This window comes from Corythoichthys intestinalis, chromosome 11 (genome assembly GCF_030265065.1).
Source record: "Corythoichthys intestinalis isolate RoL2023-P3 chromosome 11, ASM3026506v1, whole genome shotgun sequence".
NCBI classification, from domain to species: Eukaryota; Metazoa; Chordata; class Actinopteri; order Syngnathiformes; family Syngnathidae; genus Corythoichthys; species Corythoichthys intestinalis.
Genome location: NC_080405.1, coordinates 29,611,491 through 29,627,885, shown reverse-complemented (window position 1 = coordinate 29,627,885; position 16,395 = coordinate 29,611,491). Strand labels below are relative to the sequence as shown.

The following is a 16,395-nucleotide window of genomic DNA, read 5'->3' as shown; positions in this document are numbered from 1 at the left end:
TTAAATAATTGACAACAATTTTTTAGAAAAGTACGTTATTGACCAAATTTTGTCCTAGTACTCTTTTCTGAGCCTCAAAATAGTAAATGGTATCTCCATTTTTCATTTTGAATATAATTCATATTTATCATTGTTTTTAATTTATTATTTTTATTATAACTGCTTTTTTTTTTAATTTTATTTTTTTACATTTTTAAATTTCAAAAAACAAAAAGGAAAATGCAGAGAATATTAAAAGTTTGTATGTATTTCTTTATATTATAAAGACCCCTAAGGTCGTCTGGAACCGGTCTTCTGCATGTTCCAAGAACAAGAACCAAGCAGGGTGTGGCAGCATTTAGTTATTATGCTCCTCACCTCTGGAACAAGTTACCTGAACGTCTGAAATATGCTCAAACTGTTAGCTATTTTAAATCAGGGCTAAAAACGCTTTTGTTAGCACTGCATATCCATAACGGTCTACATATTTCAATCTACTTGCTTTCTATTCCTCTTGTGCTTATCACCATTGCTGATTTCAATTATTATTAGTAGTAGTAGTTTTTGTTTTATTTATTTATTTTTATTCTATTTGTTATTAAATTTTTATGTATAATTTTATTTCCGATTTTGATTGTCTTTGTTTTTACGTTGTATCGATTTAATTGTGATTTTTATGATCTTCATGTGATGTAAAGCACTTTGAATTGTCTTGTGTTGAATTGTGCTATATAAATAAATATGCCTTGCCTTGCCTAATAATATTACTATTAAATTAAAATATTATTGTTTTAAATGAACAACTTCAAATGAACTACAACCACTTGCTCCCCAAATGTCTCGGCCCTGAGACATGATGAATGCAGCTGAAGAGTGCACATGCCTCCTTTTGGTTTCTTGAAACTTACAGGCAACAATAAGACCGCAATTGATTTATCTAATAATCAGCCCAAAGACAACAAAGAAGTTATAAATCGGGCTCTGAGGATTGATGTGAACACATCCCTAGACTAAACCTACCAGGTTTATTTCTGGTGCAAGAGTAGCAAAAAAAAAAAAAAAAAAAAAAAAAGGAAAAACAACTGAAAAGCACGTGAAATCTGGAGCCCTCCCCCTGGGCTGTCTCAAAACAAAAAGGGAAAAAACTAGAAATGTATAATAAATTTGAATTTTTATATGTTTTATGGAAATAACAAAAAGGGGGGAAACAGTCAATATTCTGTGATTTCTGGAGTCCTCTATGCAAGCAGATATTTATAATGAATTAAAATGAGATGTTTGCAAAAATATGCTTTTGCTGTAGAAAACGATAGTTACATAGCTATGAAATAAGCCCAACGTTTCTCAACGCGTAATTTGCGTTGCAATGCACATTTAAAGCTAAAATATCTTACCCAAAATACTATACCAGCAAACACCACTATCAAAATAATTGTTTGTGGTAGTCTTAGCATCCAACTCAGAATTAATAATATGGATATACCTGCAGATGAAATTGACTTGAAATGTTAAAGTTTTCAATCATTTCCATGAAATGTTAGAATTTGAAAAAAAAAAAAAAAGAAAGAAAAACACAGTCATAGCTGTCATTTGAGGTAAATCCTACTTTCTGCCAGACGGCATTGTTCACTCGATAAATTATTCAAATTATCTGCGGCACAAGACCTCCACTCGTGTCTATAATGGAACATGACTAAAATATTTATAGATAAAAGTAAACAGAAAGCTTGTGTTCACAGAAATGAAGCTGGAAGCTGGTGCTGCAGGCGTAATGGACTCTATGACTAGTGTGTGTTAAATTATCCGTTTCTATAGTTTTTTTTTTTTTTTTTTTTTGGTCTGATAAAAACTACATTTAAACAAATGAATCAGTTTAGGTATTAGAGCAGCCTACAAACAATATTTTCTACTAATTGTTCGTTTATATACACAGAGAATTCCAAATGTCTAATAAAACAAATAAAAACATACAAACAAAAAAAGTCTCACATTGCAAATTCACTAAGTTATTAGCAAAGAACATCAAAAGTTAGCATTAGCTTGGGCTATAGTAGGCCATAAGAGATTTAAAAAACACAACAGAACATAAAGAACATAAAATGCTGAGAGCAAAACATTCCTGTATGAATTCATAATTTAAAAAATATTTATACTCTTACTTGTTTTGTTTTACTTTTATGTTTATTTTGAAATATTTTTTAAATATTTTCTTACATTACAAGAGAATATTGAGCAAAATGTGCATTGGGCATACTTTTTTTTCTGTAATTTATTAAAATTTTATATGCCTTTTCAATACTTTTAATTATTAATTTGATTATTGGAATTTTGTTTTTTTTTTTGTTGCCCATGGCAAAATATGCATGGGTCACAGATTTTTTTTCATTTTATGAAATTATTATTATTATTATTATTTTACATAACTGTTGTTTTTTTAACTTTAATATTTTATACATTTTTTAAGATACAAAACATTTTTCATTTTATTTTATTTTACTTATGTTAAACAATATTTAACTCATTTAAAGTACGACACGAGAAAAAAAAAAAGTCTTAAATAGGATTATTATGTGAATTAGAATCATATTTTGAGACGATTCGACTACATACAACAATTTAGCAAAGCGCAGATGACGAGAAATTTGTCTTTTAATCTGCCGGTTAGCCACGCCTACCATTATAGGGCTCTCGCGTCCCCAACAGGTGGATGACGTCAGCGGAGTCACGATTTCATCTGATTTAGTATGCAGGCCATTGAGGAGGAATTATTCACAACGAGGCTTCGGAGAATGTAAACAAACCAAGAAGCGTGACAGCTAGCTGACATGCTAACCCGAACCGAGTGATGTTTCAATGTCTTCAAAGCGGAAAATCACACATAACTAGTCACATGACGACTGGGTTGTCGATTGTCTTCGCCAATGGGCAAACCACCCGGTGGAGAGCAATTTACAGCTTGTTCCCCTGCTAATACGGACAGGAGAGCTGGACAATGACCGCTGAACATTTACATGCCAATCCATGATCAAACGTAAGTAGTCCTTTATTTAAAGAAAGTTTGTAGTGTTTACTTTGTAATCGCTGTAGTCGCGGCTATTTTTAACTCAAAGTTGCAATTTCTGATCGGTCGGATTATTTGACAGAACACCGGGCACTTGAAGAGGGGAATAAGCCGAGTATACTAGTAGTGCTCTCCCGGCGAGGGGATGCGCGACAACTTGCCGACAAGCCGCCGGTCGAGGGGACAAGGAGCATGTCACAAAATGCAAGCCACCTACATATTAAAAGGATCCCAGTATTTGACATAATACAAAACACGATGTTTACTCACTTACTCGTAAGTCCCATGGTACCACAGTAGTAGGGCTTGTTTTGGCCAATATCCACCAGTGAATGGGAACCTTTTGAAACCCCAAAAAGGCGCACACGCCTCTCCCTCCTACAGCAAGATTTTTCTGCAGCCGTTTGGCTGGCGTGATGCGAAAAATAAACAGATTAATCCACAAAATCAGCTGAATCCTTAGTCCTTCTCATACAACAGTACGGCCGTATAGTGAAGAGGACTCCTTCCTCCTTACACGTCACAGCGCCCTCTTTTTCAACTCGAGACTGTTGCCGGAAGTCACTAATTTTCATGGCGCAGGATTCAAAAAACTAAATATAGCGATCGCTTCCACACACATCCAAGCGGTCCATTTCATTCAGGAGCATAAAATACCGCATGTATTATGAAATAAACATGCTCTTTTGTGTCACAGGCATTTTAAAAGTATAAAAATAAAAGTAAAAAGTAAAATATGTATTTTTCCCCACACTAATGCACAGGGGCAAAAATACATGCTGGTCACACTTTTTTTTTTTTGAATTATGATTTTTTTTTTTTTTTGTAAATTTAATCTATTACTTCTTTGCTTTTCTATTTAATATTAAATGGTGTATCAATTCCCATCAGCAAAATACATGCAGAACACACTCATTTTGCTGTCAAATTGTGGGCCACAATACTTTGTGCTGCGGGCCCGCGGGCTGCATGTTTGAGACCAGTGGTCTAAAAAGATCACGTAACTTTGAGCAGAGGTATCTGTATGTAATTACAGTACCTAGATGAGAACATGTATACTCTAGAACATCTGTTTCTACTGTACAAAAGTGCGTCTGCCAAAAATGTCAGTACATGTTTTTGTGTCAGTTAGTAATAGCTTTGGCTATACCGGCCCGGTGCAGAGCGGTGCTGCGGGTAATAAGAGAGTGACGCTGATGCCTGCCTGGCAACAGGTTGCTAAGCGGGGACAGTCCCCAAGGCAACATGAACTGAAATGAAAGGAGGACAGGAAGGGAGGATGAAAAAGGGAAACAATCTGTGAACGTCCGCCAGGTGAGCGCTGGTAGCGATAAAAACACAACAAGAAAATTGCCCTGACAGATTTGGGTAAAAGGTAGTAGGATATTTTAAAAAAAAGCCTAGAAAATATTATGTCACCTCAGTTTATATTTGATTTGCTTGTCTTCAACATTTACGAAAAAAAAAAAAACACCTAAGACAATGGTTGAACGGGCTCTAGTGTCAGCGCAGTTAAAAGTGTTATAATGACATCTTTATTCCCTAAAACTGCCTGAAGATGGGGAAAAATTGTAGTTGGGACAGATAAAGTTAATTTTATAGGTCACGAAGGGAAGAAGGTGAATAAAAACTGAAAATGTTACCGAGGCCTTCTCCACACATAGGAGTCATTAAACAGAGGTATTTTCCCATGATTTGGACTGTCATTTACACGTTAATGCAAATTAACAGCATTTAAAAGGATTGTTTTTAAAATATCCAACTGGAGTGAAGATTTGCAAAATCTCTGTTTAATAAGTCTGCATGTGGCATTATTTATGAATGTGTTTCATAATGCATGTGGATTAGGGCTGTCAGGATTAATTGACTACTAACCAATCGAGTAGGAAAGTAATCAACAACTATTTTGAAAGCAAATTAATCGATATTGTTGTTTATTTACACATGTTGGCCAACGGAACTCTTTTTGTATGTATGTTTGGGTTCAAGATAACTCAAGAACTAATAATGGGGTTAGTATCAGACTTTTTTGTAATATGAAAGAACAAAGGTGACTAAATTTTGGGGTAGTGAGGTCAGGGATAATAAAGGTCTGAAAAGTGAATTTGTGACCACTTGAGAGTTTACAAATATTGTGATACTTTATAAAATTGCCTGCTTAGACAGAGGTCTACTCTCTCAGGATGCTCTTCTAGAAATTTCATTAATTTAGAATGGTCTTAATAATTAATAATTTGTTTATGAATAACTTTCAATAATTATTATTATTTTTAAATAGGCACAAACTATTCAAATATATTTAAAATATTTGCAAACATCTGCTTTTGGTTTGGAAAACAAAATGGTTATATAGTTACATAGCATTCATAGTCCAATTTACTTGTACATATTTACAGCTAAAATATACAGCCCAGAATTATTTAACAGTAAATAACATGAATAATATGTGAGACTAATCACAAAAATAATCAGTGATTACCGTAGTCGCCTTTCAAAATTGTTTAAGGCAGCCTTAACTCATTGCCTGCCATTGTTAATAACAGACGTCCAATTTATTTAAACTGCAACTTAGGACCGCCTAAAAATGCTTATGTGTCAATGCCATTGACAGTGCTGGACGTCCATTCCATTACGACTGGGACAGGCTAATGAACAAAGTCAGTCAAAATGGATAGGGCATATTCAATGGCATGATATTCAACGGCTGAATTAGATCTGGGAAAACATGTAATTCACTCATATCTCAAGTTAACAGACAGATGGACACATGACTACAAGTAAAAAAACATGTGGACTAAAACAGTCATTAGCATTGTTCAAGCACACTGAAAAAGGCAACAGTTAAATGAAAATTAGCTGCCAATAAACGGCACAGAGGCAGTGAAAAGAAGGCCCGCTGTGCATTGGGGTGGTGAGACAGAGGGTGGACAAGCTGATGGATGAGAGGGAGAAACACATACTGAAGGTCCATTCATCAAGCCCAACACTGGGTGGGCGGCAAGAAAGCAGGACAGGACAGACGCAAGGAAGGGCGGATGAACGGATGAAGGAGGACACATCGGGTACGGAGCGTCCAGATCATGCAGATGATGAGAGCTCATCACTTTTATGTCTTCGGGTAGCCCAGCGCAACATAGAGCGGGCGGCCGCGCTGTACTATATGCGTGGCACGACGCCAAGGGGGCTGATTAAATTTTGATTTAGCTCCCAAGCAGCCAGGCGAATAGCACTGCGACACGCCATGGCCAAACGCGTGACTCACAGCAGGCGGAGCGACTTGAGACCGTCGAATGCGTGGACCGGGATGCAGCGAATTTGGTTGTAACTGAGGATTCTGTTGGTGAGAGAGAGAACACAAAGAAGGCCAGAGGTGTTGGTTAGTTGGTTAACATTTTAGCGGACACTCATTGAACTCATTGGCTACCATTGACATTGCTAGACATCCAATCCATTGTACCAGTAAAAAAAAAAAAAAAAAAAAAAAAAAAAAAATTAAACATTTAAAAAATTGAAGTATCCAAATAAAAAAAAAAAGATAAAAAAAAAATACATAGCAAAAATGAATGAAATATAGAAAAGTAATTAAAAGTCACAATCAAAAATTGAATACATTTTGGGAAAATATAAACATCTCATTTTTATTGTATTTATTTTTCTTTAATTCATTATTTAAATTTGTATACATTTTCTATAATCACCTAAACTATTGTAATTTAAAAAATTAAGCATTTTCAAATTTTTAACTATAATTTTTAATTTACTATTCAAAATTTAGAATTTTTTCATGTACTGGACTGTCTCAGAAAATTAGAATACACAATATTCTAATTTTCTGAGACAGTCCTGTATATTGTTCTATGTAAAGGACGTCAGCCAAGGTCGTCCCCCCACATTTTTACCACGCCAAATCTGGTCCCCTTTGCAAAAAGTTTGGACACCCCTGCTTTAAATGGTGGATTAATGTACAGGACTGTCTCAGAAAATTAGAATATTGTGTATTCTAATTTTCTGAGACAGTCCAGTATTTCTTTATTCCTCCAATGCTTTATGTACATTCTGTACAGTATGTACAATTTTGAAACGCTTCCTTATTGGCCATCTCTTTCCCTGCAGTGCAGTAAAGACACCCTTGAGCCGCGCACTTAAATCACAGTCTGCTTTGTTGATGTTTTTCTGGGGGTTAAATGATGCAGTTGTTTGCACTGGATGACTCTCTAGCGTCAATGAGTGTGACAACACAAAACAGGAAACATTTAGGTGCTTGGAAACAAAATGTGCGTAGACTCATTAGCTACCATTGACTGCGCTAGACGCCCAATCCATTTTGACTGGGAGGCTCTTGCAAAAAAGTCACACTAACCCAAAACAACATACGAATTTAATTCGTTCCAGGACCTGGTTTGTAAGTCGAAATGGTCGTATCTCGAGCGGGATTTTCTGGGGAACGTTTCTGGTTCAGACAAAAAGCTGGAAGTTGTATGTTTTTACCCGTTTCCATGCTAGTTGACTTGTGTGTAACATTGCAATTAGGCTGCTTATTGTGACACACAGCTTCAGATACCCATCATGCTCCACGCTACAACCTTAACTTAGGGCGCTTTCACAGTAGACCAAGAGGACCAGGGTCCGTTTGGAGAGCTACCTCGTCGCAACACTTGTAAATGAGTTGTTGAAAAAGTTCAGCATTCACAAGGCGCCAACCGAACTTTCCGAGTAGCATCACGTGGACGAAAGGCGCATTGATTGGACAAAAATCATAAGAAATGGGGAGGGAAGGAGGGTGCGTGGAGCATCACAGCGTGGTGCTTTGAGGCTGCACGTAATGCAGCAAAGCATTATTTTTACATGTTAAACTATATATAGTTTTTTTTTTTTTTTTTTTTTTTTTTTTTTATGACTGTCTTTTATTTTGCAACGATACTACCGTATTGGCCCGAATATAAGACGGCCCTGATTATAAGACGACCCCCTCTTTTTCAAGACTCAAGTTTGAAAAAAGACTTTTTGAACACCAAATTAATTTTTATACAGAAAATAATTACATCTGAAACATGATTATAACAATATATTTGAGAGAAAAAGCATGTTATTTTGGGTCTTTCAAATCTTAATATCTTTAAATATGTAAACTAAGTGCGATCACATTGGTAAATGAATGGCTTCTGGTTTTTGAAATGTAAATAAACCAATCTGTTGTGATAAAACCCACAAAATTGCAATAACTGCATTAACCATCAAAGTGAAGTCTAAATGTAACTGTAGTCTTGAAACAAATCTAAATAAGGAAAAACATTGCAATAAAATAATGCAAACTGGTTAAACTTGAGAGTAGCTGAGATCTGTCATGACAGAACATCGCTTCAATGATATCTGGCGCCATCTAGCGTTGTGAATGGGTATAATGTCTAGACCGCAAATATAAGACGACCTTCACTTTTTCAGTCTTATTTCAATGGAAAAAAACACCATCTTATATTCGGGCCAATACTGTATAATCGTGCATCTGTATGTGTCAATTTTTTGTCAACTTGTATGTATGCATTTAAGTTTGGGGGGGGGGGGGGGGGGATCCTTAAAGTAGCACAGCATTGCAAGTCGCCGCTCGGCTAGCAGCTGGGTTGCTCCCTCCTGAGCAAAATTAAACCGTGAAAGGTAACGGCATGGTACACCAAGTCACACAGGTGTGCAATCACTCTCACATTCGTAACTTTTTGGACTGTCAAATTGTCGCCACTTTCAGGAGAACGAGACTCACGAAACAGCCGCCACGAGAGGCTCTGCCTGTCTCGGCCAGTCACTCTCACATGGTACGTTCAGCAACAGCATGCAAAACACAACCTTCAACAGTAGAACCTGAGTCTGTGTGTCAAATACAACTGCTTAGCGCAGCACAACAACATTTGGTCATGGCTACTCACCGGTCATCTTGCCATTGTTGATTTTGAATAGCGTCTGCGCTGTACTTGCACTTCCTAGAATTGCCTGCGTGTACTATCACCGCCTAGAGCATCACAGCTCTATGCTGTGACGCTACACATAAAGCAGCAAAAGCGCACCCTGCTCCCGATGCATTCAAAGGCGAAGCAGGGTGCGCTTAAAGCGGACCGAGACACATGATTTTTGAGCGGAGCAGAGTTCAGTTGTTTGGGCCGATATAGAGTTCTGATGTGCGTTCACGTTAACAAAACGAAGCAGACTTTCTAAGAAAAAGAACTTTGGTCCGTTTGAAATGGACCAAACAGTGCTAGTGTGAAAGCGCCCTTACAGAGAGTGGTGAACGGAAGTCGGAGGAGACGGCGGGTGTACGTCTCTATCTTTAATCCATATCAGCAAAAGGCGTTCCATCTCATCCGAAATAGTGCTACAACGTTTAAAGAGGATAGTCGTCCCCTTGGATGCTTTGACCATTTTGTTGGCTTTCATCTGCTTGAGGACCGTCGTGAACGTAGACATATTCTAGAGGTATTGTCGAGCCAGTTCACTGACACGCACACCACACTCATATATTTCTACCATTTCCTTCTTAATCGCAATGGCAAACGTCACTTTTTTCGCCACCTGTACTAACCTTCTTGGGACTCATGTTGATTTCTCTCCCAAGATTTCTCTCTACAAGAAAACAATGAAATTGCGACGCTGTCATAAATCGTCATATTCAGAGCATTTTGTCTTATGTCGAGACAAATAAGTCAAATTTTACGTCGGATGTCGAAAGGATCATATGTCGATCCGTTCGTATGTCGAGGTACCACTGTAAATCAAAATAAAATAAAATAAAATCTGATTTTATTTTGTGCTCCTGACTTTTTTACAGAAGACGTGGGTGGAGTAAAAAAAAAAAAAAAAAAAAAAAAAAAAAAACCTTGGGCATCGAAATAATTGTGCTGGGGTAAATGCGCAAACAATATCATATTAAATAAGTCTCGTATTGTGCTGTCATGAAATTGGTTATTTCCATGTCTAGCTTACATGCGCGAGACATACAGTGGTCACCCTGAAGGTCAATATCCAATTTTTTTTTCTCGATATTTGGAGTTATCTGTTTACATGCTCTAGCCATTCAGTGTTGTGATGACGATAATCATGTCATTTCCAAGGAACTCCGTGAACCCGTACCCTTTTCATTTATTTTCTTGTAAATCTGGCAATCACGGACCTTTCTACTTCCAATAACATTAAAGTCTTTAACTACAGTAATAAATTCTTGATCTTTTTTCTCATTCCAAAAGCATTTTGTTTTTTCCACTATGTATTATGTGCCACAAACTACTTCCTTATGAAAGTGGAGTGTAAAATTCAGTGCTTAAAGTCCCATTTCAGAGATACGCAGTGTAAAATGGAAATTCGATATAGTAATTTGACACCCCCGCTACTCATTTATTATACCCTGAATTTGTGAGTGTGCTGCCATGGTGATAACTTACAGCGTGGCCAGTTGAGTCATGTTGCTGAAGGTGTATGGTGCCACTGTGCTGATGCTGTTGTTGCTCAGGTCTCTGTAGAGGCAAAAACATGAGGTTAATACACAAAATGCATTGTCAAGCACATGAAGATTCACAATTCAGGGGTGAGTGACGTGTACATACACTAATGACAGATGCTTGAGGGCCGCCAACTCCTTGGGTACAGAAGTGAGCATATTGCCCTCCAGATAACTGCAAAAAAAGTCAGATATCGTATCAGGAAGGAAACAACAACACATTAACAAGTTGTTAGGGCTGCCAAAAGTGATTATTGGATAGTAAATGAATGTACTATTTTTGCCATGAGCTGTCTCATCAGCACATATGTAAATCACATGTTATTTACTGTTACAGTACTGTGGGTTTAGCATTTTAGAAGGAAATGTGCATTGGAACTATGACTACGAATACAGAATACTGTGTTGAGAACATACAATTGAACACTAACCCTTTTTTAAAAAAAAACTATGACAAAAAAAAAACCATTCACTTCTAAAAAAGAAAATGCAAAAAATGACTAGAACAGTGTTTTTCTATTTTTTTTTAGATTTGAAATAAGTTATTAAAAAAATATACAATATTATTTGTATATTAATAGTGTATGAATCATTAACTGATCAATTAAAAAAATATTTATACTAAAACAAATTAAAGAACAGAATACTTACTATTGTTATTTTAATCATTTGTAAACAAAAAGGATTAAATATATTTACTGGTTCCTCTTTTTCTGTTTAATAATTGAATTTTGTTTTATTAAATAAGGCTTCATTTGAAATAAATACAAACATTTCAAATGAATAAAGAAAGAGAATATTTACTCTGAGGATCAAAAAAGACGATTTGGATAAGTTTTAGGGGAACATTGTCTCTAAACGATCAACCGAATATCAAAATACACAATTAATTTGATAATCGATTAGTTACCGATTAGTCGGAAACTGTGGTGGCTCTACATGTCGTGGTTGGCTACTCAGATTTATTGACTAGGTGTTAAAATAGAGACTTTTTAAGTGCATGTGCCTTTAAAAGGTGGGGCTTGTCTGCATATGCGTGAGCTGTGGCTGGCCACTCACACGCTTTATAACAAACTATTTGCGCTATTTTTCTGTGGGGTCACAAGTAGGTTGAGTGGACACTATGATGGAGTGTCTTCTTGTGGCTGATCAATACCTAATCACTGTTATTGACCCTGAGGAGCGGGAGTCATTTCAGAACTAGGAGAGCAGCGACAACGCATGCCGGCTTGTCGTTGCTCACCTTTAGTATGATGGATATTGTCGCCATTTTAAAAAAATGCTTTCACCAACATTTACACTTGCTGCTTCTATTAAATAAAGGGAGTTTTTTTGTTAAAAAAATACTATGGGTTTGAGAATCAATGGAAGTCGATGGATATTGATTTTATGGGTTGGGCTTATGTCAACGGGACCCAATGACGATTAATTTGTGCTTTGAGGATCATTCAAATCAATGGGTAGTTTTTGGTTGGTCTACTAATATAACTTTTCTTTGTTATGGAACACATCGTTCTTCTGTTTTTCTTGTTTTCATTACAGTGCCATTACATCTGCCAACTAGTAGAAGCACATACTGTAATTTAATTTCGCAGGCTACACAACATGACGGACCAAATCTGGCCCCCATGCCATGAGTTTGACACCAATGCTCAATAGGGTCCAATGAATGATTTGTTGGGTGGAATTAATTGCCCAAAATTTTGAAAAACAATTTTACAAGTGATCACACGGGCTCCAAAGTAAAACAGCATCATCTGGTGGTGCACTAAACCCCAGTGCTTAAAACTGTATTGTCTGATCCAAAGATTTGTATGTGTCATCAGCAGAACAATTATTTTCACTTGAAGTGTAATTGAGATCTCTATTGAATGTGAAAATAATATTTAGCAGACCCGGATGACGAGTGATAGGCATCGTGCGAGGGATGATTGCCTCTCAAATGTTTGGGTGTTGATGTAAATTTCATGAATTGCACATTTGTGGGGATGTTCGCAAGGAATAGGAACGGAAAGCCCCCGAGCAGTGTTACACAAAGCTTAACAGCCAAACCAGAATCGCTCCATTTTGGGGGAAATTGTTCTCTAAACAACATTTACAGTTTGCAATGTTATGATGCCAAAGACAGACAGGCCAAGGTTTAGCTTTGTGTGAGTAGAAACAACCCAAATACTGAAAAATCAGCCTTTTCCTGAGTAAGTTTACTGTTTATTCAACCTTTATAACGTACCCCTGAACTCTTCGATGTATGGACTTACATCTAACAAATACAACCCCTAGCGAAAAGTATGGAACCACCAGTATCGAACTAGCACTCACTCAGACATTTTATTATGTAGAACAAACTCAGATAAAAAGCTTAAAAAAAATAATGAATTCATTCAAAAGGGCAACTCCTTCGCAGAAACACTAAAAGAAATGAATAAAAAAAACATTGTGGTTGTCAGTAAATGTTACTTTTATAGAGTAAGTGCAGGGAAATAAATAATAGAATCATTCCATTCTGAAGAAAAAAAATACGGAATCACTCCATTTTGAGTAGAAAATACAGACACACCCAGTTAATTTCCTTTCCTTAATTGGGCCCCTGCCTCAGATTAGATCTGCTCATTATTCAGCAGTTAAAAACAGTGCAGTTATGACACCTTGGAGGGCTGCTGGACCCGATTCACAAGAATCATGTCTCCAAGAGAGATGTCTCTTGAGACCAGGGAGAGGATTATTAAACTTCTTGAAGAAGGTAATGCTACACGTATGGTTGCCAAAGATGTGGGCTGTTCACAGTCAGCTGTATCAAAAATCTGGACCAAGTACAAAAAGCATGGCAAGGTTGTTAAAGTTAAGCGTACTGGTATACCGAGGAAGTCATCCAAACGTCATGACAAACAACAAAAGGCCATATGTCTTGAAAACAGAAGATGTAAAACAAGACAAATGAAGAAATGGGAGGAAGCTCAAGTCAAGGTATGTGACAGAACTGTGCAAAGTTGCTGTAAGGAAATGGGATTTTCATACAAGAAAGCTCAAAGGAAACCATCATTGACGCTTAAACAGAAAAGAACAAGACTGCAATGGGCTAAGGCAGTGCTTCTCAATTATTTTCTGTTATGCCCCCCACAGGAAGACGTAAACGTTCCGCGCCCCCCCAACTCTCTGCAGCCACTGTTAATATACTGTATTATCATTTGTATTTAAAATTCTTATTATTATAAGTACACCTCTGCATAACACTGTGTTCTTTTTAATATTAAAAGAAAAAATATAGATCAACTTACAATAAAGCAGAAAAAAAAAAAAAAAAACATACTGTAAAAATTACAATCAAGATACATTTTTTGACCGTTTGATACTAAAAATTAAAATTTAATAAAATCAATATATAATAATGAATTCAAATTGAATAGCAACATTAACTCATCAGGATAATATGCCAGACAATCAGACCGAAAAACCCAAAATTAATATAACAAAAACGACAGTGTCAATGGATGGAGGGACAGTTTTTATTTTTGCTGCAGGCAGTATCAGCTCCGTTGTTATGGTGTGGGTTGATTTTGCATTGAGCAACTAGGTATGCCACGTTAAATGATGCTGACAGTGCTTGGTGGTTTACTTATTTAACACTGACTAAGCGGGAGGATTGTTGGCAATATTCGGCACATTTTCGCTGAAAAAAATCATTCCTGCTGTCCGCTGCGAACATTTTTAGACGAAGTAAACAGACTGGTCCTTCCTCGTCTCCCACTGTACTAAAAGTCAAAGCCAAATGCTACATACACTTTGTCACGTTATCTTGTCTTAGCTTGTCATATCTCCGGTGCTCTTTGCTGTGTGCTCTTGTTTGGTTAAAAAATACGGCGCACACGCTGAAAATGAGGGCGGCACTGCCACCCACTGAGTGGATGTGCAATTACACTTTATTCTAGTATGGCAAAAAAGTATGCTCCCCAAGGTCACATGCGGCACCCCCAGCATCGCTCTGCGCCCCCCTGGTGGGGCCCGCCCCACTATTTGAGAAGTACTGGGCTAAGGAGAGGCAATTGTGGACTGTGAATGACTGGATGAAGGTAATTTTCAGCGATAAGTCAAAAATCTGCATTGGACAAGGTGATGATGCTGGAACTTTTGTTTGGTGCCGTTCCAGTGAGATTTGAAAAGATGATTCCTTGAAGAAAATATCAAAATTCCCTCAGTCCTTGATGATATGGGGCTGCATGTTGGGAAAAGGCACTGGGGAGATGGTTGTGGTTAAATCTTCAATCAATGCTCCAGTTTACATTGACATTTTAGACAGCTTTCTTATCCCTTCAATTGAAAATATGAAAATATAAAATCATTTTCCAAGATGACACTGCATCATGCCACAGAGCTAAAACTGTTAAAGCATTCCTTGGAGAAAGACTCATCTAGGCAATGTCATGGCCTGCAAATAGCCCAGATCTCAACTAGGGATGGGAATTGATACGATTTTTACGATTCCGATTCCATTATCAATATTGCTTAACGATTCGATTCTTTATCGATTCTATTATCGATTCTAATTTCGGGAAAAAGAAGAACAAACATTTTGATTGGCATCAAGTTTGTTTAATCAGAAGTCAAAACTTTACAAACTCACAACGAGGTCAAAAGAGGCCCAAAGCCTCAATGTTAACTGTGGCAATAAGTTTTACTGAAACATTTTTCTAATAGAAATAAAAAATATTGGTATATTTTGGCATATAGGTCGTTGTTCTGCCTTTGGCAATGTCCCCAAACTTTTTCCTGTGAGGGCCACATAACTTTTCCCTTCTCTGATGAGAGGCCGGGGTCAGTTTGTAACAGAAAAAGTGTGACGATTGCAGGAGTGCGTAAATGTAAAAAAAATATTGTTTTTCAGAAAGCCACTATCAAATAACCCTCAGTGGATTCTTCACGGAGCAAAAGTAAATAAAATAAAAATAATAATATAATGTAATGATAATAAATAATAATAGCACTATTAATTAAATAGATAATAACCAAATAACCCTCTCTGAGTTATTCACTGAAAAAGGCCAGGAAATAAATAACACTACTGAGGGAGAAAAAAAAAAACAAAAAAATTCAAAATGCTTTCTGGAATTGTTCAGGGGGCCGGACCAAATATGGAGCCGCAGGCCGTAGTTTGGGGACCCCTGTTTTTATTTACCAGTATATTGAAATGCATGCCTTTTAGTTTTTATGGTGCTTTCACGCTCAAGTGGTGGCGCCCTTGCACTTCCTCACGCGAAGAAGAACGTGCTCACGTGAAGAAGAGCGCGCTTACACGCGAAGTAGAAGAAATGCGCATCCAAGCGGGTGAACGAGTTAGTGAGAAAGGGAAACACTGCCACAAGCCTAGGTTCTCTGTTAATGTTTGTAAAATATCTACAGAGCCAACGCCTGTATGTATCATCTTCTGTGTTGTTGTTGTGTGTTTCCACTCGCGATCAGACACTTAAATCCAGTTGTGTAGTGGTTTAAACGATGTGCTAATCCTAGCGAACGCATGCTAACTGTTTGTTATTACTCTGTTAGCAACTAATCCTCGCTGATTTACGTTGATGCAAACCTGTTTGTTATTGGGGACGAAATTGATTTGTTTCATTTCTTTTTTTAGTTTCAAGTGATGGTTGAATAAAGTCAGCAAATTATACCAACGTCTTCTGCATCGTCATTTGGGAGTTTAGTTAGCTGTATAGCCAGGACTGAGCCTTAGCATCTCGGTGAGGACGCGAAGTGAAGACCGAACCTACGTGCTGTCATTGTTATGTTTACGGCGGCAATGCTCGTGCTAAACTATCGGAACCTTTCATTTTCACCCTTTTTCCTGGTGAAGTGCAGCCAAACTTTGGAGCGAGTGGTTCTTGGCGCC

At 37.2% G+C, this 16,395-nt stretch overlaps 1 protein-coding gene across 3 annotated transcripts in view; it reads right to left on the bottom strand.

The window, feature by feature from the left end:
- The window catches only part of slit3 (slit homolog 3 (Drosophila)), a 399,629-nt gene that overhangs the window by 56,387 nt on the left and 326,847 nt on the right, over positions 1–16,395 (bottom strand). For all 3 annotated transcript variants that reach the window (XM_057849631.1, XM_057849630.1, XM_057849632.1), the window contains 3 exons: positions 10,627–10,695; positions 10,465–10,536; positions 6,303–6,374 (listed from right to left, as the gene is read on the bottom strand). In XM_057849631.1, the coding sequence (XP_057705614.1) occupies positions 6,303–6,374; positions 10,465–10,536; positions 10,627–10,695 (213 nt within the window). The remainder of the gene's footprint in view (positions 1–6,302; positions 6,375–10,464; positions 10,537–10,626; positions 10,696–16,395) is intronic.